General features: G+C 33.4%; 2 protein-coding genes across 2 annotated transcripts in view; both read right to left on the reverse strand.

Annotated features, from left to right (window-relative positions):
- Positions 1 to 1599: 1599 nt before the first annotated feature.
- On the reverse strand, positions 1600 to 3796 carry LOC133185931 (small VCP/p97-interacting protein-like). Its single transcript, XM_061321220.1, has 3 exons — positions 3697 to 3796; positions 2456 to 2617; positions 1600 to 1892 (listed from the first exon to the last, which is right to left on the reverse strand). Exons 1-3 carry the CDS (start codon positions 3754 to 3756, stop codon positions 1878 to 1880), a joined length of 237 nt encoding a protein of 78 aa, XP_061177204.1. The 5' UTR covers positions 3757 to 3796; the 3' UTR covers positions 1600 to 1877.
- Positions 3797 to 7584: 3788 nt separating this feature from the next.
- Positions 7585 to 26616, reverse strand: part of LOC133184985 (uncharacterized) — a 33137-nt gene continuing 14105 nt past the window's right edge. The window contains exons 12-30 of the mRNA XM_061320049.1: positions 18248 to 22044; positions 18029 to 18162; positions 17535 to 17766; positions 17078 to 17450; positions 15498 to 16646; positions 15174 to 15283; positions 13540 to 13865; positions 12884 to 13296; positions 12381 to 12512; positions 12057 to 12263; positions 11590 to 11820; positions 10991 to 11102; positions 10623 to 10807; positions 10406 to 10541; positions 10131 to 10307; positions 9747 to 9848; positions 9277 to 9660; positions 7902 to 8285; positions 7585 to 7674 (exon numbers count right to left, since the gene is read on the reverse strand). Coding sequence (XP_061176033.1) covers positions 7598 to 7674; positions 7902 to 8285; positions 9277 to 9660; positions 9747 to 9848; positions 10131 to 10307; positions 10406 to 10541; positions 10623 to 10807; positions 10991 to 11102; positions 11590 to 11820; positions 12057 to 12263; positions 12381 to 12512; positions 12884 to 13296; positions 13540 to 13865; positions 15174 to 15283; positions 15498 to 16646; positions 17078 to 17450; positions 17535 to 17766; positions 18029 to 18162; positions 18248 to 22044 — 8661 coding nt within the window. The 3' untranslated portion in view covers positions 7585 to 7597. The remainder of the gene's footprint in view (positions 7675 to 7901; positions 8286 to 9276; positions 9661 to 9746; positions 9849 to 10130; positions 10308 to 10405; positions 10542 to 10622; positions 10808 to 10990; positions 11103 to 11589; positions 11821 to 12056; positions 12264 to 12380; positions 12513 to 12883; positions 13297 to 13539; positions 13866 to 15173; positions 15284 to 15497; positions 16647 to 17077; positions 17451 to 17534; positions 17767 to 18028; positions 18163 to 18247; positions 22045 to 26616) is intronic.

Here is a 26616-nt window from a genome sequence, read left to right on the forward strand (position 1 = left end):
ACTTTGGTTAAACTTATTACTGATCATTTCCGATCGATTCATTTTATTTTACTCACAGGTGAGTCAAAATCAAAAAGTTCAGGTGCAGTATATACACGATGGGGAAGATATGATTTCCCACCGAATGAAACAGAACTTGTTTATAAAGGTATTGTAATACATTCCCTAATTCCCCCCAAAAAGATTTCACATATCTTTACGTTAAATTAATAAATTTGAATTTATACAGATCACCTTAACATATAACTTTAACATGTGTACATGGCAATTTAACTCTAATTGAACTTGTAAATCATTTAAAAATGTTTTTCATTGTTGAGTCTATTTGAAAAAAATATTAAGTAAAACTCAGTCCTCTTTGCCCGTGTATGCAACAAACTAAAGTTGATTGAAAAGATTAACAACAACAACAACAACAAAGAATTTTATTAAAAATCTTTACCGCATCACTACGTCGCCAACGTGCGCAGTGGTAGAGTGTCTGCTCTAGAGTCGCGGAGTAAGGAGTTAATCCTTACGTCACAGTTTCGAATCCCACTGTGGGATGTGGAGACCGGTCTTTCGGATGAGACTATATAAACCGAGTTCCCCTGTCGCAGTAAATGCTGGCACGAAAAAAAAGATCCCTCCCTGCTCAATAGCTCTGAGTGCCGAGTATAGGTAAAAATTTGCAGTTCTTCACAGGCAAGTGGTGGAGTCTCCAAATGATTGAAAAATTCTCGAGAGGGACCTTAAACAACGAACAAAACAAACAAACCACGTAACTGCACAACAAATGCGTCTTGATATTATCATAAGATGTTTACCTAGTACATGTAGTATGATGAAATATATGGAGATAACGAACAGTATTCAAGCTCAAAAGTCCATTAATCAATACAAAATAGGAGCAGAGCAAACACGGACCTCCAAACATCAGAGGTGGGATCAGGTGCCATGGAGGAGTGAGCATCCCCTGCCGACCGGTCACACTCGCCGTGTGCTCCTTGTCATGATCGGGAAATAATGGAAAAATCCGCTGACAATTCAGTGTGTAAATAATGGCCTAACAGTTAGTATGAAAAACGTCAGTCAGCATTTGACTCAATGATAAATTGTATTTGCTGATGTAATGATATGAAACAGAAAATAAAATAGCTAATAATTAATAAAGCACACTTCATTTTTATTCCCCTTGAAAAAGAAACCTTGATTATAGATGTAATTTAGTATTTATACCATTTATACTCTCAAAAAGCAGAAAAAAAGAAAGGAATATTGACTGTTAAGTAGAGTCTGAATGAAATGTTCCATTTATCTAAAATATTTTTGTGTATTGGACATTGTTGCGTTATATTGTTATTCAGTATCTTTGGCTGCATGAAATGTGTAAATCCCTAAACTTGAATATTTCTCAAAGAACTTTTATATGACCCTCTTTCAACTAAAGGATTGAAAAAATATTGCTAAATATTTTGAAAAGGATCTTTAGAATTTAATATTTTAAAACAGTTACTCACATAACAAAATATTTTAAAATTAAAAATATTTTAATTATTTTACATATAAAATTAAAATAACAAAAAACTTAATACATAAAATATGTCAAACACATGAAAATCCATAACATATGTATATTATTTATCAATATTTCCTAAACATACTTGGTTTATGTATAAATAAAGCACATATACAAGCAAACATTTTCCTTGACATTAAGTCAAGACACATGTGAGAAGGTTTCTTTTTGAAATACTCAAGATTTTGTTCCTTTTCAACCCGACATCATATGACAGACTGACTATAGGTATAAAAAGTCCACATTTGTCAATTTCATTTTTTTCTTCCAATCACAAATTCTGCTGAGAATGCTGCCTCCACTTAGAACTTTTTTTCTCTTAGCTTACTTGCCACTGCAAAATACATAAGTCAAGTTAAGTGTTTTTCTAAAACATATTATGTGAATAAATATTTACATCCACTGAATATTATTTCCTTTATCTCTTATGAAAACCATTGCCGTTTATCAGTCCGTAAACGGCACTAAGCAAGCCATCTGCATAGATTTCTTGAGCATACAATGACATACACATCTATATTACAATATATATCATATTTAATTTTACTTTAAATGGTTTTTCTACAGATACAATAAAATGTTCTTCTATGATTGTTCATATGGAAATTGACGTCACAGCTATTGCAGAAAAAATTTATGTAGTTTTTCTGCAACAGCTGGGACATTAATTCCCGTACTAACAACCAAAGAAAGCATATGCATTTTATTGTTTAATTATATCAGTGAATATCAGAGCCCAATTTGGTGAAAATGGGTCAAATATGCAAAATAAAATCCACTTTTCACTTCGTTTTTTATGGATTTGGTGGAAAATTTAAACAACGACAGTTTATATGTCAACGATTCCTTATAAAAATTTTTTTGAAGTATTAATGCAACAGAATGAACAATCATTACCCGTAATCCCCCCTCCCCTCCTCCTGACTGCTCTGCCTTCTTCTCTATCTCCTCCCTTTTCTGCTGTTTACGTTTTAAAGCCTCTGGGTCTTTTACACCCCTCCCTTCATCCTCTCTCTTTCTTTTTTCTGCTGCTTCTGCCATCTGTCTTCTTCTGGTTTCCTATTATTTTAACAACAAAAATTTTAAACTCTTGTATGTATGAGGAAATAAAATTTCAGCAATGCTACTTATGATCAAAAGTAGATAAAATTAGAGATAGATGTCACAAATCATTTATGACAGCAAACAAAAAATTAGCCAGTGATATGCAACTACAGTAGAACTCGTTTAGTACGAACATGGATATTGCAAAATTCACGGATATAGCGAAGTTTTCTTGGATCCTCTGCAATATAAATTTTACGAATTCCTTATACGGATATAACGAATTACGGATATAGTGAAGTAATTTCACATGTCCCAAAGACTTCGTTATAACCGAGTTTTACTGTAGTTCACTTGCCATCACATGGAACATAACATTATATTATATGTGATTCACTTGACAATTCATTTAGTGTCAGTGTGTATATCTCTATTTCTGACAGTAAACATTTCTTTCTTAAACTAGCACTCTGGAATGTTTCATTTTGAAAAATCCTTCATACTGTAAAATTTCTATACAGAGAGATTTTGAGGTATGACACAATTTCTTGATTGCTATTCAATATAACTTTTAACTTTCTTTTTCCAAATTTGAAGACGTACAAAAAGTCACACTTTGAAGACTGGGAAACATAATTTTTTTAAACTTAATTTCTACTCTTCTTATAAATTCAAACCAAGTTCTAAAAGTTCTTAGGCTTTAAAAAGACATTGATTTGTGACCACTGACTTTTTGACTGAAGTCATAATTCATAATCCTGATAATGGATCCATTTCTAATTAAAAGATCCTTACTTTTCTATGCCTCCAAGCATTCAAATTGTTTGTTCGATAAGGGACCTATATACTAAAGAGTATACAGGTCCCTGGTTCAATGCATAAGTATAAAATCAGAGTTTGTAATTGCCATTGATAAGTACTCCATTTTTAAGTTTTAACGGAGGGAAAGTAACAATTTCGTAAAAAAATGTGTAAGGTTACTCCTCATATCCAACAGACAGTCCAATGTTTATTTACTTTATGCGTTAAATATCAAGCTGCAATGAATTTAAAGTAAACCGTTGGCTTAAATTATTTTTACATTCAAAACTTACCGGACTTGGTTGGTCATAATCATCAGCCTGTCCTCCTAAACACGGTAAACAGATACCCATTTTAAATGATTTTTTTCTACGCAAAACTTACTTTCACTTTTGGAGAAAAAATATGAATGTCGATCTCGATTGAATATGCGATTTGTAAATAGACTGGCTAAGCGCGATACGATAGAAACATGCATAGCCAGTCATGCAGGAGCAGATATAGGAATTCAAGTTTAGAAGACAACAGAAACGTAGGAGTTTGATCGCATAGGTTTGAGAAAATCTGTCCTATTAATTATTTGGGTGGGGGGGGGGGGGCTTTAAATCTTCAATTAAGCCCCACCATGGGGCATCGTCTTTGGGAACACATATTTCACAAATTTAGTAAGGGGCATATAGCTTACTGAAGTATACATAAAAGTTGCTTGCTAAATGTCCTTGAATACTAGTAAATAAGGTTTTCAAAGATACGCTTTGAAATACTTTTTTTTAAATATATGACTAACTGAATCCTCAATTCTTGAATGATTAGCATGAAATTTAAAATTTTAGAGCGTTAGCTGCCAAATAATAATCATGAATTCATTTTTCCTGCTAGATGTTCACGAGCTTAAGAAATTAAAACAAAAAAAATTTAAAGATGTGATGTAGTTTCAATATAAGGTCGGTCAGCTAAGCCTCAACCGAGGCCCGAGTTTTCGACACGTACGGAAACATACCTAAGCGTCATAATTTTGGCGGACGGCTAACAGCTCATTATAACTACGATAATGTTATTCATGCTATAGATGGCCGAGGGTTTAAGGCACTTTCTTTGTACTAGTTAGTATTATACCATACCATCCCCACCTCAGATTTTACAATTTTACAATTTTGTTGGATCTGTCTGCTCATTATAATCATACAATTTGTCTGTCTGCTTACTTTCTATTAAATAGAAAAAGATTTAAAACATGAAATGTATTTTTATTTGACATTTATTGAATTATTTTGAAGATTGCATTTCTTTTATTTTAAAAGGTCCTCAATTTAGGGAGCCCAGATCTTTCAAATGGCGACAGAACGTTTCTATTATGAATTCCGTCAAGGAGTATGCTAAACGAAGAGAAAGACCTTGATACTCTGTCAGAATGGATAAAGCACTTTAGATATATATTAAAAATCACATTAGAAAATGAAAGGACAATACCCCTTCTCTTTCAGTAGACAGAAAGTGATTTTAAAAAATTAGAAAGACTACATCAAAAACATGTTGGTACCAGCTCACAATTCCACATCTGGCTCCAAGACCATAAACTGAGAACAGAATTAAGTCTAGATTCTGAATATCCCTAAAATTTATTTAACAAACTGCTTAAAAAATTGCAGGTTTGTATAATATTCAAATTTATACAAACACATGGTGAAAATTGTGTTTCATTTTCAAAATTATTTCAAAAGTTATACAGATTTGAAATTTTGACTTAAGTCTATTTTCAGTTTATGGTCTTGAGACCTGGTATTCCAACATATGCTCAGAGTTCCCTTTCAAAAGATTGAGTTTTTAAAAATCACCTATCATTTAAATGCTTTTAACATTCCTGTGAATGGAGGTGAGTTATATTTAAGGGGCACTTGTTTCGTATACAGGACACCCCCTACTTATTTTTACCACAAGGTACTTACATGTAACCCATTTTAATGCACCCCCCACTTCAAGCCAATATTTTTCTATATTTTTTTTCTTTTCAAATACATTGTTCCAAACGTCCTTAGTCTAGTCTCTTAATTGTAGACAACTCATTTATTCCTCGAAAATTACCTCACGACATTTTAAGACATATCAGACGGGATGCAACAACTTCTGGTTAATTAGCTTAAAGTGTTGGATAAAACCAGAAACTTCCGAGCTTATTCTGAAGTTTCTGGTTTCATCGTATATTTTAACCCTTTTTTCATAAAAACAATAGGCCTATATATATTTCTCAATTGGTTTATTTTGCAGTCCATTTGATATTGCATCGTAGATTGGTCTGAACCACGTGTTGGAAGAAAAATGTAAACATGTAGTTGGCCAGTAGATTTTGCTATTCATTCGATGATTGGACAATTGTTCATGGTAAGATCCGCTGTGTGCAATTACAATAACCATATAAGGCAAACAAAGGTTTATCATCTTAGTACATATTCCACATTTTTTTTCTACCAGCGTATTGGGTGACTACAAAATAACTTTGTTAAAAATCTGATTCTTCATACAAGTACTCTGAAGATGCTGAAGATTCTAATTGACAATATAGATGCAGTCTTTGAAGACCACATTTCCAACAATCTACTGGAATTCCGTTGGACACTAATTGTGCAACTTTAGTAGCCGATCTGTTTTTATATAACTGTGAAGCACAATTTATCAAAAACTTCTACATGAGAAAAAGAAAACAATTGCTGTGGCCTTCAACTCGACATTTAGATATATCGACGACGTTTTATCAATTAACAATACATGTAGTAACTTTCATTTATATGTCGACTCGATATATCCCAGTGAACTCGAAATTAAAGACACTACAGAGTCTTCCACATTTGTTTCATATTTGAATGTTTCACTGACTATAGATAATAATGGCCAACTAATAACTAAACTCCATGACAAATGGGAAGACCAGCTTTTCCATCGTCAACTTCCCTTAGTTATGAGGTAATATTTCAACATCATCTGCATATGGTTTGCTTGTCTCCCACCTGATTCGATACGCAATAGTATGCTCCGAGTACGATCAATTTTTAAAGCGAGACAAGCTACTGACAAATAAGTTGATGTTAAAAGGATTTCAACAACCCCGTTTAAAATAAGCTCTCTGTAAATTTTACTGTCATTATGATGGCCTTGTTTGTAAACACAACCTATCGTTGGATTGTATTTTGTTTGAAATGTTTGATGCCATATGTAAGGTCATTTCTTTTTAAACTAAATTTGACTACAAAGTACTCCGTATACCTGATCAATACATAGGGCTCATGGCGGACGTGACCGGCCAACAGGGGATGGTTACTCCTCCTAGGCACCTGATACCACCTCTGGTTTTTCCAGGGGTCCCTGTTTTTCCCTGTTCGCGATTTGTCTTGTTCATTGGATTTGTGAAATTGTTCGTTATCTTTATATTTTGACATTTCCCATTATTAAAGACACAATGCTTAACTGACTGAAACAAATGAAATATATGGAGATAACGAACAGTATTCAAGCTCAAAAGTCCATTAAACATTACAAAATAGGTGCAGAGCAAACACAGACCTCCAAAACATCAGAAGGGGGATCACGTGTCATGTAGGAGTGAACATCCCCTGCCGACCGGTCACACCCGCCGTGTGAGTTGTTCATGTATATTCATTCATATCAAATTGAGTTGTTCATGTATAAACATGTTACGTACAAACTATGACGCTACTTAGATGATTTAAGTGGTCTCTTCAAGCCCTTGATTTTGTTAACCTTATCAATCTGTAATAAAGCAAGATCAGTTGAAAATGTACTCAGTCTGACTAAGTTATGAATGAAATTAGTAAAATTTGAAAATTTAACGGCAGACCGTCACTTTACAAATGTATCACGATAAATGAAAATCTCAACTTGATTTTTAAATATTTTTTTATTACTAAACTTTGAAATACATATATTACTGATAATTGATTATATGATATATTATATATTATACTAGTCAATATCTAATTTTATTCTTAAAATTTGAAATATACATAGTACTTTTGTATACGTAGCTGTCATATATGATTTACAATTATATAAATTATATAAAATATGGCAGGGATATAATGGATTAGTGATATTTCGTATAAAATATTTACAAAACTTCGCTTTATTATGCATTTAAACACTTGCTAATCATAAAATAAGTGATGGAAACGCCTTCTCTCTCTACCACATCACTGTTTCTTCGTTGCTGTCTTCGATAGCGCTGTTGTCAAATTCCTGCACCATCTGCCGGGTTCTCCCTAAAATAATCATACATAACATATATATTTAACGGTTGCTGATCTCCATGATACATAATGTTTAAATCAAATCATATTCGATAAATAAATCAGCTATTCATGCTGACTGGTATTCATGAATCAACTAAACAATTTGGATCTGCACTTTCAAACACTATTTTCAACCATAAGTTTTCTTTCAGTAGACATGCTTTCACCTAAAATTATCAAAAAGTAAAATTTCTTACTCATTTCCTGGTGCGGACGATCGTCCTTATTTTTTCTCCTTCCACAAAGGAAAACTGTCAGTACAGTAATGATCAACAAAACTCCAAGAGATGAGGCTATTCCAGCGATCACTGCTTGCTTCACTGCAGACGTATGAGAATCAGCTGTTACCTCTACAACAGATTTGTTTGATGATTCTGTTGTTGTTGAGGATAAAATGCTACTAGACATGTTTGGTTTGATTGACGATATTGCTGGCGATGTTAGGGTTGACTTCGGCACAGTTGATTTTGGCAATATCTCAGATGGATTTCGAGACGGGAAGTTCAGGAGAGCTGTCGTGCTTGAGGACATGATTCTGGTAAACATTTCTATTGTACTGGTAGGTGGTGGTTTGGTCGTTCCTTAAAATGTAAGTAAATAAATAGCAAAATCAACTATAAAACCTTTCTGAATAGCCTAGTTTACTCTTTGTGATATATTCAACTGTCGTAAAAGTAACTTTATTAGATGGAAAGGTCTTCAGAAAACTTTAAATCTTATAGTAAACAACTCTCCTGGATTTTTTTAAAAGAAGGTTTCAATATGAATTTCTGCATAAATTGCTAAGTTGTAATATTCTTAATCAAAATCGATGTTTTAGAAGTAAATCAAATTACAGTAGAACTGGCCTAAAAAGAATTCCTGGAGATTGACATATAAAGGCATAGTTTTCTATTATTTCTTTTTTCTAATCTATCGTTAAGTCGAATGTTGACTGACATATTTCATACAAATTCTGAGGCCATTATTATCACACTGAAATGTCTACGAATTTTTCCTTTTGCCCGATCATGACAAAGAGCACCCGGCGTATATGACTGGCCGACAGAGGATACTCACTCCCCAATGGTACCTGATCCCACCTCTGTTTTCAGAGGTCTATGTTTACTCTGCTCTCAATTTGTATTGTTTGACTGGACTTTGAGAATGATTACTGTCTCTTATGTTGATATCTCAACGGAAGGTTCAAGAATGTTTACAGAACTTACATAATCTATTATTTTTGTGCAATTTATACCCTGAATCACAAAAAAAAAAAAAAAAAAAAAAAAAAAAAAAAATCTGGAAAATGGTGAAAAATATAAAACTATTTTGTGGACAAAGGAATAGTAAAAGAATCAATCATCAGAATGTAATTTTGACTTCTTCTAATAGCTAAAAGTCGAACATTATAATATTTTCTTCAAATATTATATAGAAGATGCCAGAAAAAAATCAAATTATTCCGCACAAACGATAATTCTTTAAATAGATTTCTTCATAGGGAAGCTTTACTTTAGATCCGTTTATATATCTATCTTTTTGACATAATCAGATAAGATTACTTCATCTTAAATAACGTTAAATACACACTTAGGTAAGTCCTGATGTATTGCTGTCGTTCATCGTCACTAACAACTTCGTTTATTTCTATGGTTCTGCTGGTTTTCTTTTCTATAAACTCTGAAGTGCTTTCTATAAAAACAAGTGCTGTTATATCTAAAGTGAAGCTGTTGTTGTAGTTATTTGGTGGTATGTACATCACATCACCAAAGTCGCCAGCTGCAAGGTATAAGGTATTCCTAATGACACTGCCAGCGGAGAAGTACGAGTGATCTGGAAATCCGCTGCATTTGATGATCATGTGGGCATCTTTATCGCTGGAAATTGTTGATGACATGAGATGTAGTGGGACTGATATGTTCTTCTGTTTACCCACAAAAACATCGAGGATAGGCGGGTCCAAAGGTGGTGTAGCTAAGAAATTAAAAATAAAAATAAATTGCACTTGTGCTCAAAAGCCTTTTAGGAAAGAGTACATGAAATTAAACAGTATTACTTACTCCTACTACAATCTGTTCCATAAAACCCGTTAGTACACAGACAGTAGTTTATTTTCAGACACTGTCCATTACCAGAACAATTGTTTACATCATCGCATCGTACTGAAATGCATGAAAACATTTTCCTTGTGTAACCAATATTGTCTTTAAATTACAGAATGATAAATCAGAGTGAAGTGTATTATAAGCATGATTGAGTGTAATCGCAAGAAATTGATTGATCTTCAACCGTCAAGAACAAGACAAAAGACCTTTGTCAAGAAAAAAGATTCAATAAATGCATTATATTTTGAATAATTAATATTTGCTCTTTTTATGCTTTTTTAAACAAAATTATGCAAATAAATAAATAAATAAAATAGTACAAATATTTAAAAAAAATACCTTCAGGTTTGGGTATATACACCGTATAGGAGTATTTTGATCCTGCTAATTCTAGGTTTGGAAGATTACCAATGCGATCTATGGGGAGTACAATAAAAGTGTGATTGTGTCCTGGCTCAAAGGGAACCAAAACCGCCTGTTCTTTGACGTCATCAAGTAAAGAGATATAACCAGATTCTACAAAATGTGAGTGCTATTTAAAATCTGATGTGAAAAAGTGATTCATTAAAGCACTAGAGAGAGAGAGAGAGAGAGAGAGAGAGAAAAAAGGGTACCTGACTGCAACATGATGTTAACATAATCTAATCCACTTTCATCATCTTTGGCGTCCATGTTTAGAACCAGTGATCCGGAATCCAACACGTCTTTGTCAATTGTTAAATTCTTTATGTATGGTGCCGTATCGTCTATCTGTTAAATATTTCAAAGATATGTGTCTGGAATATATATCTGATAGACATCCATGCCATTGTGAAAAAAATAGTCACTCACTGTATTAAATATTTCAGGCGTATCTATGGGTTCGTTTTGATCAAATATGATGACAGCTTTGGCAGTTATCTTATCCAAAGACTTGACATCAGTACTCGGTCTAATGGAGAAAGTGACGAATCCTTGTCCCGTTGTTCCGTTGTTTGGGGGAAGGAACCCGACTGATGGATCCGAGGGAGGTAATCCTGAAAGTAAATTTTATTGGAATGGTAAGATAAAGAAGTAAAAAAAATAAGGTATATTATATTTAAAGTATACTGGCCAAAAACCTTATCGATAGGATTGACACTGTAGGATATATATGTTAGAAGTCTAAAATTGATTTTTCTAAAAATTAGGATCGAAGGTAAGTAATTGAGACTGCATACCAGTACTGGCATTGATTGCTTGTAATTCCCAAGAAGCTTTTTTATTTACAATGTCCAATCCTCCTCGTATTGCGACAAATACCCCCAATTCCTCCGTCATGTTAATCTTTTCCTTAAATACACAAGAAATGAACACTATGACAGATGTCGCCAGCAAGGAATCATATGCTAAAAACACAGAGGAAGTTATACATTTATATACGGATAGACTTTATAGAATAGTTGTAGAGGTTATGAGGTTTTCTCTTACATAAAGAGTTACCTTTGTACAATTGAAAATACTACGATTTCCATCTTGTTTTTTTTTTTTGCCCATGGTCAAACGGAAATGCATTTGAAATATGAATGCTAAACACTGAAAAACTGACCCTGACTGGTTCATAAAGTTCTTAGAATAGGGGCAGTATGTTTAAAAATATATATATTTAAGCACAATTAACTAAGAAATATGTATACAATTATTATTCACCAATTACAATATATCAACAATATTAAAGTATAGAAAATCTACAGTGTAAGAATATTCATACTGTTGTAACGTTAAACATTGTTATAACAGTACATGTGTCATTTCTTGCAAAATGAATTTTACTCCATACCTGGATGACTGATTGCCTAAAATTAAACTCTGTTTGAAAACTACCGAATCCAAATGTTCCAAGTCGAAATGTTCTTGGATTTAAGTTTTTGTCCAAATTCATCTCTATGTATACTCTCTGCGCTGGTGCTGTAGCATTTGCATCATTTTCGAACTGAATTTTATAGACCATATCTGTGTTTTTTAGTATAAATCTCGCTGCGCCATATCCCGTCGGTCCAATTAAATTGTTCTAGAAAAGAATTACAGTTATGTATATGTCTAATATTCTCCCAATAATTGATCTTACTTTTCATTTTTAGTTTTTTAAAGCAAATTGAAATACCAGAAATCATATAATTATGATTAAGTAAAGAACATCATTTCTGTCGAAGAAAAATCATTTTAAAAACACGTGGTAAAATGTTCATTAAGATATCTGTAAGACAGATATGTCGGATAGGTTTCATTTTTATTCTTTATCATTACAGGATCGTGTGAGTTTATCCAGCGTATGAATCCTTCCCCGATATTTGCAAAGGCGTGGCAAGCATCAGAAGCAACACTCGCTGCATCCTCGATTCCCGTCTCCATGGAATTGAAAAATGGTATAACGTTGTCGGAAATACTTTTAAACTCATCCTTGAAATGGCTAAATTGATCACTAAGGAAATGACTGACTTTTCCACAGTTTATCTGAAATTGGAATTTGACAGATATTTTGATTCCTATAAAAATTAAAAATTAAAATTTTTAAGTATAACTGGATTCTTAAAAAAAAAACTCAAAACGGGAAACATAATTATGTTTTACTGGAATAAACTGTCTAATGCAAGTTTGCTTCCATCCGTTGCAATAATTCGTCATGGCACTCTCTCTTGCTCTGTCATCGGTTATAAAGGAATTGATTTTCATTTTTGCGTCATTATATGAATTATGCAGGGACTGAAAATAAGTAGGAAATAATCATATGATATTTTCGATAATAGAAAAACATCATCCTGGTATTTCAAATTTATTTGATCATAAAATCAATTTCATGTATCATTTTATTCATATCATATTAATTCAATTTCATATAAATCATTTACTTTACAAATTAAACTAGCTATAAAACTTAATAACTGACATTATGGCTGTGAAAATGCTTTATGTAGGACAGAGAGAGAGGAATTACACAAGAAACTATCAAAAGAGAAATATTAAATAAAGAGAAACACATATTTCAAATAATGATCTGAATATTGTATTAATGTTTTAAAATTTCACATAACGTTTGACTGCTTCATCTTATAGATGCAGCCATGTCGCCTTACCTGCCTAGCATTGTCCAAACAATCACAGGGGGAGAAAATACAATCTCTATGTTTATAAGCAAATGTAGCGATATCCAGAGCACGTCCAATAGGCGAAGATTTGAAAATCTTATCTTCCAAGAAATGTAGGCCATCGGTTAGTGCTGTATCTGCGATGTATTGTTGACACAAAGACTTGTCCTTCAAACGATCTTTTATGTCAAATGTATTATAGAATATATCTTTTAGTCCATTCCCTTTATTAATATTACTGATTCTGTGTGTAACAAAGGTTGAGACAGACCGTATCTGGCGACGCTGCATGGTTTTTACGCTTTTTCCACCATTAATGTTCTTGCTGTGAGTTTTTGAATACGTGTTTAATGTGTATGTTGACCCATCAACTTTAGTAGAAGTGTATATCAAATGTAAGTCTGAAATATTTATACATACATATATATATATATATATATATATATATATATATATATATATATATATATATATATATATATATATATATATGTTGCTCTTAAGAATGCAATTTGAAGTACAAACAAAAAGTAAATGTTCGATAAACTTTCCTTTGTGGAAACAAAGATACTCCTTTGGATCAACAGATAAGATTATTACATCAAAATAAATGAAGTGATGTATTTTCAAAAAATGTAACTTACATGGATCATTCATGTGGCATGTTTTATCATCCTCTATACCGTTTGCCATTCTCAATGGGTTATTTCCTTTGAACATGTATAAGTTTGGCTTATGACAAAATATTCCTTTCTTATCCATATTCAGGAATCGACCAATATGCGAGTCGTATAGATTGTCCCCGATTAAATAAATGCCTGATAATTCGCTAATTGATATTGTTCCCCATTGTCCAAGGTAGAGGAATTCACTTACATATTTATTTTGATTGTAAGCAACATTCCCAAAAGCGTCGTACGAAAACGTATTAATGGTATGCCCTTGATGATCTAAAATTTCCACAACAGACCTAGAAAAAAAAAATAAAGGACTTTGTTATATGAGTATGTTTGAATAATTCCTACCTCTCTGATTAGTTGAGATCCAGCATTGTAGGAAAATTCATCTTACTAAGTTATGTTCACCTTCTTGAGACTTCCAGGTGAAAATATGTTTTTTTTCTACATTGGTTTAAAAATATATCAAGAAACTTCCATGCAAATTAATACATTAATTCAATCTGCAATAAAAATTTATTAAAAGTTATTTCACCTGCATCCAATTTTCAGAGGAACATAATTATTTTTCAACATCGCACCAAATATAGGTCAAGAAATTCAAAATCAATACAAATGGTTAATTTTATTTCAATCTTGTTTCTCTCATTGCGTTTGGCGAGATCTTCAACAAATGTAACCGTTCACGGTAGATCAGTCGGTAGAGCGCTCGCTCCGTGATCGGGAGGTCGTGAATTCGAATCTCGGCCGCTACTGACCTAATTCGATAAAAACTGGGTAGCAACTGTTCCTTCGCCATGCGCTCGGCACTTTAAAGCTAAAGTTGCTGGTCCTTCGGATGAGACCTTGAAAACCGAGGCCCCGTGTCACGGCATACGTTGGCACAATAAAGAACCCTCACTGTTCAATGGCCCTGAGTGCCAATTAAAGGTCAAAATTTGAAACCCTTCACCGGTATATGGTGACGTCTCTATATGAGTGAAAAATTCTCGAATGGGACGTAATACAACTAAAACAACTTACAATCAATCAATCAATCAATCAATCAATCAACAAATGTAAAAAATCAAGAAAGGTAGTAAGACCTGTTTACCAAGTTTGTATCATTTAATTAATCATCAGTAAAGAAAACAATGATTGCTGTTTATGTGGTCAATACGATAAATAAGTCACATGAATTTTGTACTCCTCAGGTGGCTCAATCATTGTACTGACCTAAAACAACAATTATTGTTTAGTATCACGATCACCAAATTGGCAATAATAATACTAGACTTAAACTATTAGACAATGTATACACAGAAAAAAAAGTCAATATCTGACTTTGTGGTTAAATTACATGTCCTTAAATTTTCTATGAAAAATAGAATGAGATGTTTCTTCAACATATCATCATAGCAATATCATTTTTTTATCATCCAAAGAAAATGTTTGGCATTTTTATGGAATTGTTCATGTACGAGTTTTCAGATGAATTCAATGCTCATTAAGGGTGTATAAAAATAAACACAATGATTGATAACATACGAAAAAAGAAATAAATGGAGAGATTAGATAATCATTTACATGTGTATATGTGTTTTATCTCACCAATTACATACCCAAAAGCATCATACTGGTAGTAATAATATTCTCTATCTCTCTTTGTTGCAACCAGTCCTACTTCAGATTCGTATATATGATATTCAGTTGACCCTGTTTGAGAATATCTCTGAAAAAATGAAATAATAGAAATTATTATTAGTGAAATAATTATCGGAATTTTTTTCAAACTGAAATGAAATGACATTGTGTGTTTATTATCATACAAATATGCTGTTTTTGTTTAATTCAAACATGAGACACGCTTCAGAAAGATGGATAAATACGCTATATCAGAGGAAAGGCTACGACATAGTTGAAAACAATTTTTTTAGTACATCTACCTGTTTCAATATTCGACCAAATGAATCTGTAAGGTAAATTTCCACATTGTTTCTGCATACTTTCCCTCTAATATGCCCAAAGCCGTTGTAGTGAAGTGTGCAGTTGTTAGAAAGCGTAGTAAAATTTGATAACCGGTTGTCATCGTTAAAATCCAAGGAAAAATTTCCTTTCTTTATCAGATTGCCCTTCCTATCATATTCAGTATCTAAGCCATCGATAGAAATATACTGGTTCAATACATTTCGTTGATAATTGTGTTTTTTTCCATTTTGCGAGACAGTAACACGATTTTTACATTGATCGTATACAATGGTTGTCGTTGAATTCATTGGATTCTTGATATACACTAATTGTCCAGTTAAGTCATAAGAAAATGACCAGATGCCTTGTACTGTTGACATTGCAGATAATCGTCCTTTCTGGTCGTAGCTATATTGAAATTTGGAAGAGATTGAACCATTTGGATAATAGTTTGATAATGTCTTAAGTAATCTTGTCGTCTCGTAGTATGTGAAAATCGTTTTCGCGTTGTTACCAAGAGTCTTCTGTTTAATCATCCCATTGGCATCGTATGTCATTCTTATAAGCATCTGATCATCTGCCCTGTTTGTAACATACATAATCTGTCCATAATCATTATATAAATAATCAATGTCATACGGGGCTCCGGAGATCCTTAAACTTTTCAGAAGATTTTGGCTGTCGTATGTTTGATGTATTGTGTCTTCTTCAGATCTTAATTCTGTGATGCGTCCACTTTCATCATAAGACAGCGAGGTAGATGTATCTTGATTTTGTACGGACATTATACGACCAATTTCATTATATTGAAAATGAAGGAAGCCTTTATCCTCTGAGTAGCGAAATGTTAGTTTCTCTGTGTCATCGAAGTGGTAAGCCATTTTTCGTCCACTTTGATCTTTATGAACTAACGAATTATTAGAATAAATGAAAGTTTCATTGGAGTTGTCTGGGTACATTATCATGAAAACATAGCCCCTTAAGGATCGTAGGATATAATATGTATTCAAATTAGCATCAGCGTAAGTTGCAATGTTTCCATTTTCATCCTCTTGAAAGAAAACACTATTTCCATTTCCATCTTGTATTTCGTGAAAATCACCAAACGAAATTCGACGTTCAATGACCTAAAACAAATACATGAATATGACTACAGTTTCAATATTAAATACTTATTTCAGAGGTAATTTGTATCTTAACCATTTTACACTTGATCATGAGGCCTAATTCGTAACACAGCTAATTAACATTTTTTATTTGTTTAAAAGGTAGTTTCATTCAACTGAAAATCTGTATGCTATTATTAAATGGCTTTATCGTTTTGCACAAGAAAATAGGATTGTTTAAATTTTCGCTATCCTCTGTAATGTGATGAGTTAGCCTAACTCAGAAACACGTTATTTTCAAAGCATTCTCATTAAATTACATTAATTTCCCCCAAAGAATTATAATGCAATATCGTTACCAATTGACTAGAATGATATATCTATGTTGAGTTATGATTGCATGATTTATTTCAAATGGAAGATAAATAAAAGGTATGGATTAAAGATCTTACCAAATCTCCTTCGATGATTTCTTCTATATCTTTCTGACGTTGAAATTTACGAATAGGAAAGAAACTCTTTTTAAAGCCAGCTATATGACCGTGAGTTGTTATCCAGTACGATTCTGTTATATTTTGTGGCATTGTCCACACATCAATTTTTCCATTCAAGTAATCCTTATACACTACACGAGAAATGAGCCGATCATTCACATACTTGTCTACTGCATTCAAACGGCCATCACTTGAATATCGTATCACGTGCAATAAACCAGAACTTTCAGTGATTCTTATTAAATGGCCTATTTCGTTGTAAAGATATGATGTAACATGTCTGCCACAGTTTACAGTGGAAAGGAGGTTTTCCTCTGTGTAGGAGTACATACTGAAAAAGAAATGTAAAAGTTCTGGATAATCCATATACTAGCATACGGAGGAATTTGATAGTAGGGTTAAAAAAAATAATAACCAAGTTGCAAAATTTCCTGATAGTTCCCTTTTATTTATTGCTACAATTTTCAAGTTGTCATTGTAAATAAAATCCAATGTATTTCCACCATATGCAATGCTTTTTAAAGTCTGTTTGTTGTCATAGACAAGATTTATCTTTATATTTTGCTTCACAATGGAAGAAACATTTCCAGTCGTGACGTTAAAATTGAACACATCTCCAGTTGTTGTATCCAAAAAAGAAACCAAATCTAGTAAGAAAACATGACAATGAAAATGTACATTCATTTAAATATAGTTAATTAATCAAAGGGAAATATTGTATTTTCATAATTCCTTTTCTACACCAGTTGACATTTTTATTCATCAATTTTCGATTCCTCTTATAGAAATAGATAAACGGAAAAACAAAATTGATCTTAGAATGTATAATCAGTATTGTAAACAAATATACTATGATATTTCAAATGAAGACAATATAGAAATTCAATCAGTTATGAAACATAAGTAAACCTCCACTAATCATTGTGAGATTTCCTTTATCTTCATTGGTATATATCCCATATGTATCTGCCGTAAATACAATTTCTTCTCTTTTCCAGTTCAAAAGTGCTACCACCTCATCCATACCTTCCAAATAACATTCCCTGCATTGAAAATAAAAGAATATTACTCATAAGAAAAAATTACCAACAGAAAAGGTTTCATTAGAAAAGAAATGTTTGAACTTACCAAATGGAGGCTATCCATCCTATTCCAAATGCACCATCGACACCTCTTAAACCTATTCTCCGAGGATATGCACGAACGATATCTAATAAAGTTTCCCCGAATGAACCAACATTTGCAAAGTCTGAAAACTCAGCCATGTAACGCTTTTCGCCAACACCATCCGCAATTTCGATAATTCGCTGCATGATTTCATTGAATGAAAGTTGTCGCTGTTCCACCAAAGACATTTCATTTCTGATTTCGGACACCTTGCTTTGCAATGAAAACCATGATTTTCCCAAAAGCTGAATAAAATTTTCCCACACCCGATCCCAATCGCTTTCCTCATAATATTTAGGTTTTAAATTGTTTCGCATATTCAGGTACGAATGTTTTGACCCATCTGATTCAAGAATCTTCGCAAGGGTAATTTGGACTCGTCTACTCTCACACTTCACTTTTATGGATAATCGACCAGTCTCTGAAGGTGATAGAATTCCCCCAGGCCCGTCTGATGACCCACCAATTACAGTAATACTATTAGTCCAGCGGTTGCTTTGTTTCTTGTTTACTAGCATCAGTTGACCATCTCCTTTTGCTCGTATTCGAAATATTTGAGAAGTAGCATCAGTTTGACCCACATTTTCAAAATCTAGCTTTATTTCTCCTATCTCATCATCTCTTAGTGGACCAGGCACAGATATTTTAGTGACCACCTTTCCAGGTATTCCTTTGACTACTGTCAAAGCAATCGGTAGTAATGTTGCCTGTTTTGATTCACCATCAGTTAAATTCAATCTGTAGCTGGAGTTGATTCGTAAAGTTCTTGAGTCAAATGTGGCTGCTACCATGGAGGACGAAAACCAGTATTGCTTATGACACTGAATTTTGAAAGTTTCATTGTAAAGAAAAGCTGTAAAGTCCTCCGGGAAAAGGGTGCCATATATTTTAAGGGTCACGTTCCCTAGTGATGCTACATATTTTGGATAAACTTTCAAAATTTCAAATTTTGCAATCTTTGCTTCTAATGTAATCAAAGTGAATACATTTCGGAGATCTGATTCATGTGATTTCACTAAAATGTAGTAATCTCCTTCTCGTGTATTCTGAATCGATATTTCTTGATTGGTTAGAAATGGGTCTATAACTGTGCTGTCAAAATCATATTCACTTGGCGCAGATCCAAGTTTTATAAAAATTTCGTGAAATATGACACTTGTGTGGCTTCTAGTTTTGACAAGAAGGGAACGATCTGCAGGTACATCTGGGATGCGTATAACCATTGCTTCGCCAGGGGCAATATTAAATGTTAAATTCTCCCCAAGAGCACATAGAGGAAATTTAATCTTCGTACTGTTAATGGAAACAGCAATGTTGTTTTTCGGATCATAGTCTTCTAAATTTGTTCTTACTTTAACAATTGTTCTGTAGGATCTTGCAGCAAGAGGAGGCAGGTGAGCTGTATATGTATTTAGCATCCCATGAGAAATGTTTTTGTTAGATTCTATAACAAACGATTTACATTGTGTTTCACCAAACTGATAATCACTTATATCCCATTGTTGGTCCTGTGAAAAATACACATTGTCACATTTGTATCCTCGTGCAGTTTCAGCGCCATCATTGAAAACTGACCAACTTAAAGTGACATTTTTTCCATAGTCTACTTCCGCTGGTGCACTTACATCTGATACAGCAATATCGGTCCTAAGATTTTTTTGTATGATAAGAAATGTTATAGCAATATTATCATCTTCATCTATTTCAATAATTTCAGATCGGGAATCCACTTGCATAACCAAGGAATAATCCTGCGTTTCATGTATAAAAGGAAGATCTATCTTTGTCTCAGTGGTTATTGTGCTATTTGCATAAATAGGTTTATTTACCTTGAGTGTTTTAATTTTTCTTTCAAACATATCATAGTTGACATCTTTACTAAGATATATAGCGATGAAAAAAATTCTATTAATGTCACAAGTACCATTGTTGGTAATATTTAAAAGTATTCCCATTGGCTCACCTCCAATTTGGGGCTTTAATCTGGACAAAATTTGTACGTTCAAATTTGCGCATGCTTTTCTTGGAGGAACATAAAATACGTGTTCGACCGAGGAAATGGCTTTTTTAATCACAGAAGTTTGGTTTTCTGATAAAGTTTGAATTTCATAATCCGGATACACGTAGAAGAATGTTTCATTTCCCTCAAAATCCTTAGGGACGGTCACTGTAGTATTCACGGTGTATACGTCAAGTGGGGCCAGTTCTCCAATGTGTGTATGCAAAGCAATATTGTGAAGGTTTTGCTGCAAGCTTTCATTAGAATTATGATTAATAGAAACGAAAATAGCGTCATACCACGAAGATTTTTCGGTAGACTGTCCACCGTTATTAGAAACATTGTAAGATATGCAGACGTAATCGTCATCCTCAATTGAACAACTCTCTGTTGAAATTATCGTGGCTATAAGATTTGCTTTTGGAATACCAGAAAAAGTGTATCTATGATTGTCTTCTTTCCAGTTGTTTGCTTCGCCGTTTATTTCTTCTATATTTTCCTCGACGTCAATGACAACATAAAATTGCAATTCGCCAATTATTGCCGATGGTATTAGTATTGTTTGATTTAATGTGTACTGAGCCCCGGATTCAAGTTGCAATGACTGATTGAATTTTGATAGAATTAAAGTTTTATTTTCATCAGATAATTTAACACCTACTGCATCCACCCATTGTATAGTCGTGCTCATGGAGTTTCCGGTATTTTTAACTGTCCAAGACACATAAGCAGTGCGTGTACCTTGCAGGAGGTAACTGTTGATTTTTGTGACAACCAGATCAGGTGACGGGGGTGATAAGACGGTAATAGATATGGTCATTGAATTGTCTTCTTTGCTGTTTCCTTCAAACAAATCCCAATGGTTGTTTATCATTATTTGGGCAGATAGATATCCAAGAAAGTTTTTAGGAATAATTATGCGCGCAATTCGTGTGTAGAAACCACGGTTTTGTAATGGTCCCTTTATATATGATGTTATCTTAGGTAGATTTGGTCCTGGAATTTCTGTATCCGCATGCAAAGTTAAGGAATCTCTCCAGAATTTTTCCTCCGGAATAGGTAATCCTGTGTTTACTACTGTCCACGATATTTCGCCAGTTCTTCCACTATACAGAGTACCATTCAATAACGTCATTGAGATTATTCTGAGATTTGGAGATCGTAGTGGTATACTTACTTCATGGGTTGCAACATTGTTACTTAAATTATCTCCGTACAAAACTTGAAAATTATCAACATTTATCGAAATATTTTTTATACCATACAGCCTATCACTCAGTTTTATCATAACATTTTCCGTGTATGTAGAGTTGCATTGTAAGTGAGGAATTCGAATAGCGGTATTCAAAAGAATTCTTCTTGAATAAAAACCATTGCTATTTTTTTCATTAAGAAAAATTGTATCTGTCCAAAAGTTATTTATTGTAGGCCCTTTTCCAATGTTCCGAACAGTCCAGGATACATTTAGCAAGTTATAACCTAGATTATCCATGGTAAGATTTGTTGTCATTTCGTCAACTTGCAGATCTGGCAAAGCTTGTCTGATAAAAATAGGAGCCATTTTAATGTTATTGGTACGTGTTTCCAGTTCAAAGATGTTTGACCCCATATCAGTATGCAAGGATACATTGTACCATCCACTATCTGTCTTAGAGTCTACAGTAAACCTTGTGGCGTAAGTATAATTTTCATTTGGAGGAAGAGTTCTGAATATATGAAAACGTCCTAGAATCTTCTTTGATCCATTCTTTTCTAAGGCCTGAAAAATCAATCATATATCTGCAATGGCGTAGTTATTAAGACTGATGAATAAATTATGAGTCATTTGCTAATTTATCCACAAAGATTGAAACTAATATTTAACAAAAAGTCTATGGGGTACAACGCTTACTTCAGTTACTTTGGCGCTGCTGTTCACCATCAGGAGATTTTTCCCATAAATATTCCTTTTATTAAACACTGTGGCCCCAACCTATACTGGGGGTCATGAACTGCACAAATTTAAATCTACACTACCCGGGAACGCTTCCGTATAAAGATGTCTTATCATGGCTTTCTTTTGTTATTCTTGAGTAGAAGTTTTAAAAAAATCTTATATATTACTTTGTAGAACTTTGATTTGATCGCAACTTGTGTCTACATTATCTGAGGATGCTTCCACATAAATATGTCTAAGCATGGCTTGGCTGTTCTTTCAGAGATAAATTGTAAAAGGTGCATATTTAAATCTTTGTCCAGTGTGGCTCACCCTACCGACGGGGGTCATGATTTGAATAAATTTGAATCTATGAGGGGTGATCAGAAAGTTCGCGAACTACTTAAATTACTTTTATAAAAGAAATGAAATAAGGTTTCAGTGTTCATTATTTCCTCTCCTATTCAAATGCACATTTGCCTACATTCTGCCCATGCGCGACTCACGTGATACAGGCGGTCACTTGACATGCTCCGTAGCGTTCTGTTCACAGAGGCTAAAAGATTTTTCAGATTCTTATATTTCTTACCATGCAAATTATTTTTCATAACAAGAACAGTCCATTTGTCAGAAATGTAAATATAGAGATAGTTCGCAAACTTTTTGATCACCCCTCGTACACTACCTGAGGATGCTTTGAAGTCATCTTTTCGCAAAATTTTCGGTCGATACAATGACCTTGTCAGCACATACAACCTGTCATTGAGTCAAATGCTGACTGACGTTTTTCATACTGATTGTTAAGCCATTATTTATACACTGAACTGTCTACGGATATTTCCGGTTTTTGTTTCCCGATCATGACAAGGAGCACTCGGCGGGTGTGACCGGCAGGGGATGTTCACTCCTCCATGGCACCTGATCCCACCTCTAAAATTTGAGGTCCGTGTTTCCTCTGCTCCAAATTCATATCGTTTCATTGGACTTTCGAGATTGAATACTGTTCGTTATCTTCATATTTCATTCAATATAAATATTACTAAACATGGCTTGGCTGTTTTTTTAGGAGATATCATAAAATGTGTTCCCTATATGTTTGTTTTTAAAATTCTGATTGTCCATTGTGGACCCACCCTACCCCCAGGGGTAATGATTTGAATTTATCATGAATCTGACGGACCGAGTAAGCGGGTCATATTTTTTCTTCTGCAAGCTCCAAACAGTAATTAAAACAAAGATATTTTATGGTTTGAATATATGTTTGTATAAATAATTATATAACGTAGATCGTTAAATATTAGATTGATGATATATTCATCAATGTATATTTCATTGATTAAAAAGTACACTTCATAAGAAATCCAATTGATGGCTTAAAAATGAAAAAAAAAAAAAAACAACAACAAAAAACATAAAACAACAAAACAAAGAAATAATGATATTACATACTGATATTAAAAAAATAATTCAAAATAATTTTTTAGGAATATTTAATACTACTAGCTATTAAAAAGGAGAATGTTGTGTGTAGTAGGGAGGAGGATCTCAACTTATAGAGCAGACAGAACTCCCTTTCAACTTGTCAAATACTAACGCATTCTCTCAATGCCGTAGAACCCAGATAACAAGCTTACGTTGGGCCGACGCAAGTCCAACTGTGAAAATTACGTTGGCCCTCTGTCAGTTTTCTGCGTTGGCCCAAAGTCATCTTGCTCATCGGTCCAAAGTTCAACCAACAAGCTGGCTCAACGTTCGGCCAACATTCAACGGTTGGTTATCTGGCATTGGCCCAACAGTGGCACAATGTACAACTTCCTGTTGGCCCAGTGTTGGTTCAATGTTTTTTAACATGTTGGCAAATGATCGGCGATTCAATTATTTTAGTTCAACAATATGAATTCCAGACCTGTAACCTTTTTATCTCCATAATTACGCATTAAACACAATTAATTGAAAATTCCTGGTAAATTAACTTGTTTCCCAAACAAATGTAGTATTTATTACTCCTATGATATGTCCCATATCACTACAATCACTACATAATATTCTTCTAGAACAAGAGTCCCTGAATTCGAATTTGTAAACGTTGGAGTGTTCTCCTGTCCGTTGTAGTTTAATTAATCCAATTAAAAATGATGTCTCTTATAGTACTTATTATAAGTTATTACTTAACCAGACTAAATATTAGTAAATATACACGCATATTTTGAAATATGTAAGTTTTAAATAACTTGTTCAATTTTACAAACTTTGCTCAATTGCTCAAGTTAAAACTTTCATATGACATAAAATTCTATCAATCACACAACTATACTTACATTTCAAGGGCTAAAACAATTCATTTTTTTTCTTTCTTGCATTTCAAAACGGACACATATGCTTTGTTCAAGTGTTGTAAGTGATAAGATGTGATCAAGTTTACGAAACAGAGGATGCCCGTTTCCTAAGAAAACCGGCCAGTCACCTGCTGAGCCAATAGATTTAACCACTGAAATAATTATTTGAAGCTCTAAAATTCAGCACGTTAAGTTCCATGGTGCTAAATATAGATTGTACAAAATTATATACTGTGCAAAACGTATTTGCAAAGGTCTCGGACAATCATTACAAACATAAATCATCATTAAACGATATGTTATTTTTTTTTCATGAATTGGGTTCTGGGATAATTTTTCATTTTTATTAAAAAATACCTTGTAAATTATTAATAGATGGGTAATTATGACAAATCCCTCGTTCATAATATTTTAACGAAAAGAGCTTAAGTGGTAAATTTATTGTTTGTATTTAACAGATCACCTACATGTATATGTTAATAAATGCAAGTACGTTGTATTCACTCCGTTGAACCAACGCTGGGCCAACGTTGAAAGCCCAATGCAATCAATGCTTCATTATAATAAATATACTAAGTTGGGCCAGCATTGGACCAACATTACATGTCCAACACACATGCCATGTTTCATGTCAACATTATTTGGTTGGCCCTATCTTGGACCAACATTACATCCCAATACACATTGGCTTTGTTTTATGCCAACAATTACTCGGTTGAACCTACGTTGGGCCAACATCAAATGCCCAACATATAGTGGTCATGTTTCATGCCAATATTTACTACATTGGACCAACGTTGGCCCAACATTGCATACCCAACACCGATGGACCAGCTTTCGCGCCGACATATAATGCGTTAGGCAATTGTTGGGCCAACATTTACTGCCCAACGCCTGCAATATACCAACCTACCAACCATCAATCGTAGTCTTGCTAACTGGGAAATTGATAACTGCAACTACTGATTGCATAAAATTGACTTTAAATCTTTTTAATGACGGTTCACCTGAAATAAATATGAGAAGAATGCACTGAATTTTAAGTTTTTAAATACTTTTAATTGTGAAGAAAAACATGTTTTAAGAAGCACGTGGGTAGATTGCCTCCTTAAGCCCTCATCGCCAAGCTTTGTAACATCTATATGGACATCAAATCTTTTGTTGCCTTTTTCAGATATTGACAACTGAGGAATTGACAGAAAAGGAAATATGACTAGATAAAATATCAAACTTCCAAGGCCTCTTCTTTGTTCTTTCTCCGGTAGTTATTTTTACTTGTACAATATACGTACCTATTCGCCGGTGTAATTTATACGCAAATATTAAAATAATGCTGTTTAAAATTCTATGTACAAATATTGCTATGCTTTCGAAATAATTTACAAATCACAATTCATTAATCACTAATGAAAATATGTCTAATTTGATTCCTAACTAAATCTATAAAATTCTTAATTGAGAATTGGGATATACTTTACACTCGCAATGCATCGCACACAAAAATCCTTGACCGTTCATATTATTTATAAGAATAAGCTTGACTTATGACCATTCTAAAGTACATGTATAAATCACGACAAGAACCTACAGCATTTTTTTTAATACGACCAGTTACATTTTGAAAAGAAAAGAAAAAGTATGACCCTTAGTTTCAAATATTAAATGAACACGCCGTGAAACTTTTATTTAGGATGATAATAGGAATTAATCAGTTAATCGTCATTTGACAAGCGTATATGAGATTGATTTGGATTTCCAGTGTAACGACGTAAATTGTTCACTTTATTCGTTGTTATTATATCTAACATTAAGAAGAAGAATATATATTTTTTGTGACATTTTCTCACAGGGAACCTAGCCTCTTCTCTGTTTCTCTGACATTTTCCAACAGCTAGGGGTCGTGGAAAATGCGTTGTGTTACTAAACATGTCCATAGTTTAATTTCAGGTTTTTCTTTCTTCGGGGGAAGGGGGTGGACCTAAAATTACCTGGATTTGTATCGAAATTTTCTTGATAAATTGGGACCATGTTAAACTAAGCAAAAGTTACCCGCCCCTGGACACGTTTTCTGTTGCAATTT

Source organism: Saccostrea echinata, unplaced genomic scaffold (assembly GCF_033153115.1).
Source record: "Saccostrea echinata isolate AGI-Se365-2 ecotype Australia unplaced genomic scaffold, CSIRO_AGI_Sech_v1 ptg000012l, whole genome shotgun sequence".
Lineage (NCBI taxonomy): Eukaryota > Metazoa > Mollusca > Bivalvia > Ostreida > Ostreidae > Saccostrea > Saccostrea echinata.

Excerpts from the sequence above, each read along its gene's own strand:
- LOC133185931 (XM_061321220.1), bottom strand. The coding sequence starts at position 3,756 with ATGGGTATCTGTTTACCGTGTTTAGGAGGACAGGCTGATGATTATGAC. Across the intron at positions 2,618-3,696 it reads ATTATGACCAACCAAGTCCG|GAAACCAGAAGAAGACAGAT; the intron begins GTAAGTTTTGAA and ends TTAAAATAATAG.